The sequence below is a fragment of the Fukomys damarensis genome, unplaced genomic scaffold (genome assembly GCF_012274545.1).
Source record: "Fukomys damarensis isolate Sample0158 unplaced genomic scaffold, DMR_v1.0_HiC HiC_scaffold_32, whole genome shotgun sequence".
Classification (NCBI taxonomy): domain Eukaryota; kingdom Metazoa; phylum Chordata; class Mammalia; order Rodentia; family Bathyergidae; genus Fukomys; species Fukomys damarensis.
Window position 1 is genome coordinate 38,471,919 of NW_022900944.1, and position 12,984 is coordinate 38,484,902.

The following is a 12,984-nucleotide window of genomic DNA, read 5'->3' on the forward strand; positions in this document are numbered from 1 at the left end:
ATATATATATATATATGTCGTATGAAGGAATATTAACATATTTAACGCTGTTAACAAGGAGGAACAGCGGGACATGCAGCACGTATCTGTATTCCCAGCATTCTGGGAAGCAGGAGGACTGCAAGTTTCAGCCTAACCTGTGGTAACCTGGGAAGGGAAGGGAAGGAAAGAAGAAAAGAGGAAGGAAGGGAAGGGGAAGGGAAGGGAAAGAAACAATGAATAACCTAAGGTCGCTCGCCTATTTCCAGCAGCCTTTGATGTTTCCAACATCTGAAGATACCTGTTGCATTGCGCCTGCCTAAAATTTAGCTCCCATAAAAAAGTAGGTTGGGTAGAAAGAAGTTTAAGGAACGTGAACTATACCCTCAAGTGGGATTCGGATGATGGAGAGAAGAAAGAAAAAAGTCTATCAGAAAATAGCAAACGGCAAGGGAATAAACCCCACGATGGAGCCTTAAAGATGGAAATAAGGTGGAATAATTCATGTACCATCCCCACGTGTCGGGCGGTCCACTAAATCCTTCACAGGCACAGTCTCATTTAATCAGCGCTCAGTGATGAACAGTAGGCAGCCTATCCCTGTATTATGGATGAGAAAACAGACCCGTCCTGGGCCCAGGAGCCCAGTGTGGACACTGAAGCAGAGGTGTCTGCAACAGCAGGTGACACAAGAGAGAGAAAGCCAGGCATGAGAGCGCTCGCCTGTGGTCCCAGCACTTGGGTGGCTGAGGCAGGAGGATGGCTGTGAGTTCAAGCCCAGCCTGGGCTATGCTGCATAGTGAGTTCAAGGCCAGCTTGGACTACACAGTAAGACCTTGTCTCAAAAAACCAAGGGCAAAAAAAAAAAAAAAAAAAAAAAAAAAAAAAAAAAAAAAAAAAAAAAAAAAAAAAAAAAAAAAAAAAAAAAAAAAAAAAAAAAAACCAAACCAACAAAACTAGAACAGAGTCGGGGCCGGGGATTTAGCTCAGTGGTTCTGCCGCCTGTCTAGCAAGCGTGAGGATCCGAGTTCAATCCCCAGTACCAAAAAAAAAAAAGTCAGGCACACTGTCTCAAAAACAACTCAAATTAGAGATACGAATTTAGATTTCTGCTTGAGGGCTAGGGATTTGGCTGAGTGGTTCTGCCGCCTGCCTCACAAGCGCAAGGGCCTGAGTTCCATCCCGGTACCAAAAAAAAAAAAGATTTCTACTTGAAGCTTAAAGTTTATAAAGTTTAAATTCACAGCAGAAAAAAAAAAATCCACAAATTAGTATGAATAGTGTTTGTATGTTTTATGAATTTACTTATTTTACTTATGTGTTATATATCTAGCATACACACCAAAATGCAAACTGTGGTTATTAATATATACAACCTTTTTGCTCGCTTACAATTTTACTACATATCAAATATACATTTATATGTAAATATGGGCTTAAAAATAATTTAAACTTATTGTCATTCCTGTAATTATGCCCTGTGACATGAGCCAAAAGCCAAAATACAAAAATGTTGAAAAATAATTTAAATGATCAAGATATGATTTATATATGTACCAGTTCCCCAAAACAAATGTAGCTATTATGTATCGCAAACATACACTGATAATAAATAGGTAGAAAATACTAATGTCCACGTTACTCTGATTCTTAATCAGAAAGTCCTCAGGAAGCCAGGCGTGGTGGCCACTGGGAAAGCTGAGACAGGACGGCAAATTCAAGTTCAAGGCCAGCCTGGACTACATAATGAGACCCTATCTCAAATAAAAAACAAAAAACAAGAAAGTCCTGAGGCAGTGGGGGTGAGGGGGGAATCACCCGAACATACTTCAGTTACTGGTACTTTTTTTTTCTTTTTTCCTAGGAAGTGAAACCAAGGCCTTGCACATGCTAGCCAAGTGTATTCCCAGCCCTCAAATCAGATACTTTTTAAAATATATTTATTTTATTCGGGGTGGGGGGCGGGTACTGTGGCTTGCATGCAGGGCCTTTGCAGTGAGGTACATCCTCCGCCCTTATTTTATTATTGAGACAGAATCTTGCTAAACTGCTTAGTTGCCCAGACTGGGCTTAAACTTGTGATCCTCCTGCCTCAGCCTCCCAGAATGCTGGGATTACAAGGATGGGATGTGCCACCAATACTTGCCTGGCTAAGAATTCTTGACATTAGAATTATTACTCATTTTTAAAGTAACCATGCCTCAGAGAGTAGAACTATTTTGCAAAGCCACAGTTAAGTCATAGTGGATCAGAAAGGAGCACTAGCTTCCTTCCAAAGAGGCAATATCCAACGACATTTTTCTTTCCCAGTGACCTGTCTCACAAAGCTTAAACTGGCTTCCCTGAAAACGCCTGGCTCAGGAAGCCAAAGAGATTAATCAAATAAAGGGGGCTTTGTGTACGAAAAGACCAGTACATTTAAAAATAGGATCAGTGGTCAAAAGATTCTCATTTTTTTATTCATCCCACTTATGTATTTCTAAAGCACGTCCTGAAATTAACTGAGTAGTCACATTCAATGTTTTTGACTGGTATTTTAATGTCTAACATACTTGTCAAGATTCCAGCAGTAATTGGTCCCACGATGCCCATCAACAGGATGCTTACAGACATGAACCTACCATATTTGTGATGTCTGAGGGTGAAGAGGGCCAGTAATCCAGCAGGGACGTGAAAGAACAGAGAGGATACCAGTGCCCACAGGAACACGCCATACCACATCTCTGCGGGGGAGAGGAGGACAGGCCATGGTCACTCGTTTTCCCAGTGAAATCACTGTAAAGGGGCCTTCAAGCCCAGTCGGTTCATTTTCTAAATTCTCAGTTACTGATGAACATGTGGATTCATCAGTCAAACGTGCAAACACTGGCGGCCTTAGAGCAGAAGGCAAACTACACACAGGCACTGCCCATTTTTTGTTTTGTTTTGGTTTGGTTTTTTCGAGACAGGGTTTTACCATGTAGCCCAGGCTGGCCTCAAACTCCTGCCACCATGCCTGGCACACTGCCTGTTTTTTTACATAAAATGTTTGGGCCCCATTTTAAGACCTGTGCACATAAAAACTTCTTTGAACTCATCCTTGTTTACCGAGGTATCATCTGACAACTTTCCAGCTACAAGCACAGAGCTGATAAGGACAAAGTCTACATGGCCCGAAAACCCTAAAATACTTTCTGACCAGCCAATAATTAGCTACCTCTACACTAAACCTGGAACAAAGGTTCACCAAGATCTGTAAAAAGACTCTGCACACCTGTAATTCCAGCATCTGAGGGGCTGAGGCAGGAGGATGGCTGTGTGTTCAAGGCCAGTCTGGACTGTCTGAAAAAGGGAGTGGGGGCGCTGGGGTGCAGCTCAGTGGTAGAGCACAAGCTTAGTGGACCCATAGCCCTGGATTCAACCCCTAGCCCTGGAAAAAGACAAATAATTTGCTGATCGATAGGGTAATAAGCAACTGATGACTATTTTCCTGCCTTTTTGATTATTCAGTCTTCTAAAATGGAAAACCTGTACAATTCATTCAAAAATCATTTTAAAGACAATGCAAGAAATATCAAACCATCACCTCCTATTAGAATATAAAAGCTCTTTAGGATAGGAAATAAATATTGGAAAATGTCAATGTTTGGCTTGAAAGCGAAGTCAGAAGAGCTGGCTTCTATAAAGAACTCTACTTACTTTTTTGTTTGCTTTTTGAGTCTTGTTGTTTAGGCCAGGTTGGCCTTGAACTCTGCCTCTGCCCTCCTAGTGCTAGGATCACAGGCCTGAGCCACCACACCCAGCTCTACTCATTAGGTGGTTGAAATTCAGGTGCTAATTTTTTTCTCTTTGATACTGAGGATTGAAATGAGGGCCTCAGAACATGTGTCACCATGGAGCTCAGAGCTACACTCCCAGCCAATCTTACAATATTTGCTCACCAACTACGTACGAAAAGCTATGCGTGAGGCACCTATGAAAACAATACCATCCTGCCTTCACCTGACTTCACCTTCTGGTAAGTGGCAGGCACAGCATTTTTCTCCAGTGAACCCAACCAATCAAGGCTTTAGAATACTAAGACAGCTCTTTAGCTGTTCGTAAGAAGAGAACGAAGGGGACACGTCAGATAAAGCCCACTGCCACCTTGGCAAGAGGCAGGGAAGAAAGGAGCAGGCAATCTTACAGGTCAGCACCCAGCTTCACCCAGCAGGCGTAGGCTTCTCTGACCAGAGGGCTGCCCCGTGCAGCGGAGGATGAGAAGCAGCCCCCTCGGCCAGTAATACTGTTCTTCCCCATGTGGCCCCTTGCCCAGTGTCCCCAAGGAGGCAAATTACCCTGATTAAAACCCACAGGCTTTACTGAAGCAGACAGAATTCAAGCACAATGGCAGTTACACCTATGGGGGTCACACTGTGGGGGCTCTCTGGATGCACCTTTCAGGCTTTTGAGTACTGAGGGGCCGTCTGGACGTCATTCCGAAGGCCCCGCCCGATACTCCCAGTGCGTATCCTTTACAGCACTGACATCATTTCCTGAAGGACGTCCTTCAGGAACACACGCGGAGGAAAGGAGGGAGGTCACAGGTGGCAGCACCATCTATTTAACAAACACAACTGGCGGCCAACTACACGACCAACACCATGGGACTTGCAAAACATGTTCCGTGCATCCGTGTAACAGAACCCTACCTGTCACATAAAAATGAGACAGACCTAGATATACCAATGGCTTGCGAGGCCAAGCTGCAGCATGCAGCGAAAAAAGCAAGTTGCAAATGGTTATATAGAATAAGAACCAGTTTTCGTAAAAACAAAACAAAATATGCACATGTAATGCTTCTACATTTTGAGAGACAAGTCTGGACATTTTTATGCATTCAATAAATATTTATGCAAACAGGGACTGTTCTGAGTGCTCTACTAACATCAACTCCTTTACTCCTCAGAACAGTTCGGAAGTTCCTCTGACTATCATCCCTGATCACGGAAGAGAACCAGGCGCAGACAGAGGCTAAGAATCGTGCCTCGCCCTCACCACCTGCTGTCAGCCACATCTTCGTCCTCGGTGCGGCCCCTCCCAGCAGACTAAGTTATCAAAGTCGCTGCTTTGGAGTTGGGTTGGCGATAATTCCCATTTTCCTTTGCTGAAAAGCCAACGCGTTCATTTTTAAAAAGTTCAAAATTGATCCCATTAGGGGAATAGTAGTTTATAAAAACACTTTTAGGACAGTAAGATTATTATAGCGCTCTAACAGCAAAGACAAACCCAGATCTATAAACACTTTTTTTAGAAACTAAGTGATTTCCCTTTAATCTACTGCACGTTAACTTGCCATCTATTTAATAGCTATTTATCGATTGTTATATAGTACTTTTCATTTCCCTGGATCATTACAGTGTCAAAAATATTTGTCTTACAGTACTTCGCTCTGCTGCTTTCAAATCAAGTGCATTATCTTTAGCTTTGTTTACCTTGGCAGCTACATCGGTCTGTTTTGTGCTGTTCTATCAGAAAGTTTTTGGTTCACAGAGTCCTGGAGATGGGAAGACCACACTGAGGTCACATCTGGTGAGGGAGGATGAGCAGTACAGAGGGGGCTAAGCAACAAACCCACTTGCTGTTGCAACAAACCCACTCGCACAGTAACAATGAAGGTAAAGGTACGGGTCTGCTCCAGAGGACACAGCCCGTGTGACCTGATCATGCAAACCACAGTGACAGTGAGAGGCACAGCATTTCACTGTGGCCAAAGGTACCTTAGATAACTAATCTGGAATAAAAGACTATAAAGAAAAACAAGAGTAAGCATGGTGGTAGAAGGGGCCCCAAAGAGATCCCCCAAACTTGCGAACTGTTGCTGCATAGCAGAAGGGACCTTGAAGATGTGGGTACACTAGGGAGATTACCACGGATTCTCCAGCTGGACTTAACATAATGCCAAGGTCCCTGTGTAAAGGGTCAGTGTGAAGATGTTAAGCTGCTGGCTTTGAAGTAAAGGAAGGCCCATGAGCCACGGAATGCAGGCAGCCCTAGAAGAGGGACAGGCAAGCAAACAGCTTCCTAGAGCCTCCAGAAGGAACACAGCCCTGACACTTTGGTTTTGGCCCAGTGAGACCATTTCACTTCTGACCTCCACAACTGTAAAATGATAAAAGCTGTGTTGTTTTACTGGTAAATTTGTGGCCTCTAAAAAAAAAAAAACCTCCCCTTGGTGGTACGGGGGATCAAATCTGGGGCTTTTACACTGAGCTACAACCCCAGTTCTTATTTTTTATCTTGAGACAAGGTTTCATTGAATTGCCCCAGCTAGGTGTGAGCTTGAAGTCCTCCTGCCTCATCCTCTCAGAGTGCTGGGAACACAGATGTGCACCACTGTACCTAGCTAATTTGTGGGACAATACAGCAAAAATAGCAAACAAATAAATACAAACACTGAAGATTTATTCGTTCATCAGTCAAACGTTTATTGAGCACATTCTATATGTCAGGCACATCAGTGAAAAAAAACAAAAAAGACTTAAGCTTGCAGAGTTTATATCTTTAAGACTGTTTTCAGTGTTGGGCATAGTGACACATACCTATAATCCCAACTACTCAGGAGGCTGAGGCAGGAGGACCCCAAGTCCCAGGACTTGCCCTCAGGACTACTAACTGGTTGGCCACTTCTTTCCTGACGCACAGCAGGCCCACCCTCCCATCCCTGTCCAGAGTGGCGTGCCTCTGCCCTGCCTCACCCCACAGGTCTCCGGGTCCTAGCCTGGCTTCCACCGTGTTCATTTGATCCGGCCTTCGTTTACTCTCCACACAGAGGCAGTCAGTCAGTGCTAGTGGATATGGACTTTCTTGTTGGGGTGATGAAAATATTCTCAAATTTACTATGGTGACGGCTGCACAACTCTGAAATTATTAATAACCACTGGGCCGGGGATTTAGCTCAGTGGCACTGTGCCTGCCTCACAAGCAAAAGGTTCTGAGTTTGATCCCTGGTACAAAAAACAAAAACAAAACAAAACAAAACACTAGACTATACACTAAAAAGTAAGTGAGATCATCCTTTCTCTAGTAAAACCCTTCGTAACTGCCCTGTAGGATCTGACCTCACCTCCTCCTCTCTCCCTTGCCCACATTGGATGTTTCTCTTTTTTTGAGACAAGGTCTTACGCTGAAGTTTAATCTGGTCCTGAACTCACTATGTGACCCAGGCTGGCCTCAGACTTGCGGTGATCCTCCTACCTCAACCTCCCAAGTGCTGGGATTATAGGTATGTGTCACTAGACCTGGCACATTAGATGTTTCTAAAACAAGCTCCTCTTTCAGGGCCTCTGAATTTTGAGACAGAGTCTCACTAAGTTGTTCGGGTTGGCCTTGAACTTGTGATCCTCCTGCCTCAGCCTCCCCAGCAGCTGGGATTACTATTTCATGCACCATATCTGGCTTGACCCATTTTTTATTCTAGTAATAGCACAACCAAGACATTACTGGGCTTTAGTTTAACTGTCACAAAACAGACTTTGACATTGCTTAGTGAAATTCATATCTTTAGAAATGAATGTTATTCCTGATTGTAAGATCTGTCTTTCTTGGTATTGAACTTTCTTAAAAATGACAACAAAGAAATTTGAACAATTTGGAACAAGGAGGTTTAGGCAAAAATCTAGATTGCTAAATTGCAAATGCAAGTTAAAAAAAAAAAAATCAATCCAAAGAGTCCTGGCAGATAAACCACAGAATGTTTCAAAGCAATGATTCTGCCATAATGAGTTGGCATAAACTCCAAGTAACCTTTTCTGTGGGCCCAAAACAGAAACAATGCCAGATTCAGGACACTGAATGAGACTCTTTTAGTAACAGGCTTTGGTGCCTCAAACTAGGTCAAACTTCAACTACCTATTGCATCTAGCATTTCAGCTGACAATGAGGCACAGAAGGCAGGGTATGTGTTCCCCACCACACTCCGATCAGCCTGTGGCTATGCCCTACACTGTGTAAATTCCCAGCCAATAGCCTGCTCTTAGTCAAATGTATACTTGCTGAATAATGCCCCTGGGAACCAATACCCAAAAGTTATTGTACATAGAAGTAATGTTAAACTCAAGCACATACTGTAGTTTAAGATTTTTAGAAGTTTCTAAAGGCAAAACAATTCCCACAGGAAGAGATACTTTACTGTGACATTAAAACTATCAGCTCAGATTCACTTATCTTAATGTTGTCTCAAAAGGTAACTATGGGCCAGGGATTTAGCCCAGTGGTTCCACCGCCTGCCTTGCAAGCACAAGGACAAGTTCAATCCCCAGTACCAAAAAAAAAAAAAAAAAAAAAAAAAAGTAACTAAAAGCCAGCCAGACTAAAAAGAATATTCAATTCTAAATTATCACATCAGGTATGACTTTTAATCATGAAAGGATGAAGGTATTCTTCAATGACAGACCTAACAGACAGCACCTCCATCAAATACCACAGCTAACATTATCAATAAAGATTCAAACTGACATTAACCACTGATATGATGCAGCATCAAGTGAAAAATATCATCTATGTAGGGTGCATTCTCACCAAAAATGTTTAATCTGAATCAAATCATGGAGAAAGCTGATGAATCTAGATTGTGAGACAGTTTATAATTAAACTGGCCTAGCTTCTTCAAAAAGTCTGTCTCGGGACAGGGATTAAACTCAGCGTTGCTGTGCCTGCCTCACAAGCACAAGGTCCTGCGTTCAATCCCTAGTACTGAAGGAATGGGGTGGGTGAGCGATGATCGCATTCTGAAGAAACTGAAACAAAAATTGAAACCTATTCTAGGTTAAATGAGACCAAAGAGACATAACTAAATGTCATGTGTGATCCTGGATTAGATCCTGAAATAAATTGTATGTATACACGTATGCATGTACTTAGCTGGCTAGCTGGTGGTACTAGGGATTGAGCACAGGGCCTTTGTGCTGAGCCACACACCCCGGCCTTTTATCTGTTGGAACAGGGTCTCTCCAAACTGCCCAGGATGAGATCCAACTTGGGATCTTCCTCCCTCAGCTCTCCCCAGGGTCTGGGATTACAGGCATGCACCACTGCAACCTAATTAGATCCTGGAATTTAAAAGGGGGGAGGGTGACACTATGTGGCCAAGTGGGAGGAAGTTTAAATAAGTTTAAATAAGATCTGTAGGTTAGAAAACATTATCCTATCAATGTAAAATATATTAGGAATGATATGATTTTGTGACTATGATACAAAAGAGCTTGTTTTTGAAGATGTATGCTCAAGTACTAGGAATTAAGTGCTCTGACTCCTGAAAAGGCTCTGCAGAAAGTTAAAATGTGACATGAATGCATACCAATGTGCGTGTGCGTGTGTGTTTGTGGAGACTGAAAGAATATCTTAAGGTCACTTGCAGACCAAATATATGATGGTGAGCCTGTAAGATAATACAGCCTATGTGTGTGATAGGCTATTCCACCTAGGTTTGTGTTAAGTACACTGTCCAATGTTCACACAACAAAACTGCCTGAAAAATCCAGGTTGTTACGCAGTGAGTGCCTTTATCACCAAATTAAAGCATATGGATATTTACTACGCTGTTCTTTCCATTTTTCGGAAGGTTTGAAAATTTTCCAAATAAAGTCAGGGGGAAAAAAACTAAACGGACTAATGTTGTCTTAGCAGTGTATGAACACTTCACTTTGTAGTCATGTTCTACAGAATGCTGCTACTGTATTTTTATTACTGTCAATTGTGATCCCAATACTTTTTGAAACTGTCATTTGAGATTTGAAATTGTCGTTTCAGGCATGATTACATAGCTAACATTTCATTTGTCCCAACACAGTTTACTGCCTGATCAGCTATTTGGTAAAACTGTGCTGGATGATTCCTAGGCAAGTGATACAGAGCAAGTCCCAAGTGTCCACTGAAAGATGGCCAGCAGTCGCTGCCCAGTGGACAGGAAATCACAGGAGTCTTGTTTAAGATTGCACTCAGCAATCCCGTTTGATTTCCGCTGGCATTCGCCCTAGGCCCAGTTCTCACACTGGTTACTAAATCAAAGTCTCAGGGCCCTAAGCTCCCCCTTCAATAGCCATTAGTCTGGTCTGGTCTGTAAAGGTCTCGTACAAATAACTATTTCCTCCCTTCAAAACCTTTATGAATCTTCCTAGAAGAGGTCGTTTCTCCTCACTTTTTGAGCACTGACAGTTCCGCCTTGTTACTTTGAAAAACCATTCTACCAGGCCCATCAGTAACTCAGGCAGGGGGAAAGAGGAGTTGAAGAGAAGGTGTGTCGAAGGTCTTGTGGTAGGAGATCCCCCAACAGGTCTCAGAAAGCAAAGCCTAGAAAGACGAATTGCAGGGGCGGGTCTGGATGGGGTGCCAGTGATAAGCAGACGGGGCTACCGGCGCAGAAGGGTGGGCTACAGGCTAGAAACAAAGGAAATGTTATCTCTGATCGCTGCTCGGCCAGGCAGGGACGACCCTAGCCGAGTTTCCTCGTAGAGGACAGGCCCTGTTCCGCGACCCAAACAAGCCAGATAGCACTCTGAACCCGGCCGGTTGGGAAATTCCAAAGGGCGACAACTGGCCCCTTTAGTTACCCGTTACACCGGCGGCTGCTCTTTCCGGTCTCAGGCCCTCATCACAGGCTTGAGGTGGCCAGACCCTGGGGACCTGCGAAGAAGTGACCAGAAAGTGTTCTCGGGCCAGGAAGCCGGAACTTCCCAGCAGGAGGGGCGCGGTTCCCACCCGGCCCGGGAGCGGCAGAGCGCGCAGTGCGCAGGCGCGGGGCGGGGCCGTACCTGGGAAGGAACAGAGAGAAGTGGAGTTGGGGCACAGGGTCCCGTTGCCCACCCGCGGCACGAGCTTCAGGCTGAGGATCTGCTGCAGGAGTCCGGCCGAAGCCCCGCTGCCGTCGCTCCCCTCGCGCTCCATCCTGGCGCCATTCACCACAGAAAGATGAAGGGAGCACGCCCGAAGTGTTACACAGCCTTGCTTCTTACACCTACTCCGCCTCAGCGTCACCTTAGTCCAGGGCCCTCTCCTTCCTTCCCCACCAACTGCGCTGCCAAATCATAGTCCCTTCTTCCAATCACAGGGCGCCGCACATGCAAGGGGCGGATCTAGAGTTATTCCCGCCCCCGACGTTGCGTACTATTCACAAAGACTCAGACCCAGCGGGGTACGCCCCCTACTGGAGGAGTCTCTGCCGCGACGTTTGGGTGTGCTCGGCTCTTTCTCAACATTACCTCGTAAAAGAAAGTAGGGCAATTGCGTGCGCTCCACCGAAAGGTCTCTATTTAGAGGTGACCACACTCGGGAGATTGAGGCAGGAGGATCGCTGCGAGTTCGAGGCCAGCCTGGGCTACTTAGTGAGTTCCGGGCCACCCTTAATTACAAAGCGAGACCCTGTCTCAAAAGACAAAAGCAAAACAGTTGTTAATAGTAAATTTATATACTACTTATTTTTTTATTTTTTTGGTACTGGGGATCGAACTTGGGTCCTTGCACTTGCGAGGCAGGCGGCAGAACCACTGAGCTAAATCCCCAGCCCTATATACTACTTTAAAAAAATTAGTGACAGGCAATAAATAAGTAAATAAAACCATAATGGAAAGATTCCATTCAACGGCCAGCGGGGGACCAGGATGGAGACTATATACATATGTGGTCTATTTGCTGCTACTTCGTTTTAAATTTTTTTAAAAATTAAAGGAGTTCCAGATTAATACCGAAAAACTGGATCATTTATTTTTCTGTCTCATCTCCCTTCAGAGATGCTGTTAAAATGAAAGCTGTCAAGGGCCGGGGACTTAGCTCCGTGGTTCCTCCACCTGCCTTGCAAGCACAAGGTCCCGAGTTCGATCCCTGATACAAAAAGAAAAGAAAGGCGCCAAGACAAGGAGTAAGAAAATAATAGAGTTCTCCAAAGGAAAGTTATCAAGCATAAGAGAGTTCAACAAATCCCAGGAGGTGGATAATCTGATGATGGATAATAAATATTTATTGGATATTTTATGTTGCCAAGCTAAACGCTGGCTATGCCTTATTAATGTAAACAATTCAATCCAGTTATTCGTACATCTATTTTACAGGTAAGATATTTTAAAAGAGAAGATATACCAGGCATGGTTGTACATGCCTGTAACCTTAGCTACTCGGGAGGCTGAGGCAGGAGGATCACAAGTTTGAGGCTATTTAGAGATATCTTGTCTCAAAATGAAGAAAAGGCTGGGGATGTAGCACAGTTGTGAAGGGTGTACCTAGTGTAAGTTACACTCTCAGAGAAAGAATTCTCCAGTATCAATATTTTTTAAAAGAAAGGAGATCAAAGATAACATATAGAGATGGCCGAACCATTTATCTAATTAATGGGTAATTTAGAAGACAGTACCAGACAGAAATTTCTAAACTGAATGGGCATAGTGGCACATGCTTATAATCTTAGCACTCTGGTCAGCTGAGGAAGGAAGATCACAAATTCAAGCTCAGCCTGGCAATTTACTGACTTAGCAAGACCTAGTCTCAAATTGTTTTAAAAAGTGGGGCCGGGGGCCGGGGATTTAGCTTAGTGGTTCTGCTGCCTGCTTTGCAAGTGCGAGCACCCGAGTTTGAAAAGGGGGGGGGCAGGGGTGCTGGGAATGTAGTGAAAAATCCTGGGTTCAATCCCCAGTACCAGGAATTTTTTTTTCTCAAAATGCAAGAGTCACAGAGCCAAAGGGAAACAAAAGTCCTCACCAAGTGTCTCTAAGAGAATCAATGAAGGGAAAACAATAATTAATGTGGCCTTGCAAAATGTCAACAAGAATAAAGAAAATGCTTCTTTGGTATGTGGTAGTGGGGACTGAACCCAGGGCCTTGGGTCTGAGCTACATCCCCAGCCGTTTTTTTTATCTGTTTATTTATTGTCATTTCTTATTTTGTATTTAGAGGCAGGGTTTCACTAAATCACTAAATCACATGGGCCAGAGATGTATCTCAGTGGCCCCACACCTGCCTAGCAAGCACGAGGTTCTGAATTTGATTCCTGGTACCAAA

At 44.0% G+C, this 12,984-nt stretch overlaps 1 protein-coding gene across 3 annotated transcripts in view; it reads right to left on the reverse strand.

Moving 5' to 3' along the window:
• Tmem170a (transmembrane protein 170A) overlaps nt 1-11,039 on the reverse strand; it is a 13,521-nt gene extending 2,482 nt beyond the window's left edge. Inside the window, exons 1-2 of one of the 3 annotated variants that reach the window (XM_010609498.2) lie at nt 10,749-11,039; nt 2,532-2,702 (exon numbers count right to left, since the gene is read on the reverse strand). In XM_010609498.2, coding sequence (XP_010607800.1) covers nt 2,532-2,702; nt 10,749-10,881 — 304 coding nt within the window. In that variant the 5' untranslated portion in view covers nt 10,882-11,039. Of the gene's footprint in view, nt 1-2,531; nt 2,703-10,547; nt 10,729-10,748 lie in introns of those variants that run through there. The other 2 variants (XM_010609499.3, XM_019205296.2) reach the window with 2 other exon arrangements.
• Nucleotides 11,040-12,984: the final 1,945 nt, after the last annotated feature.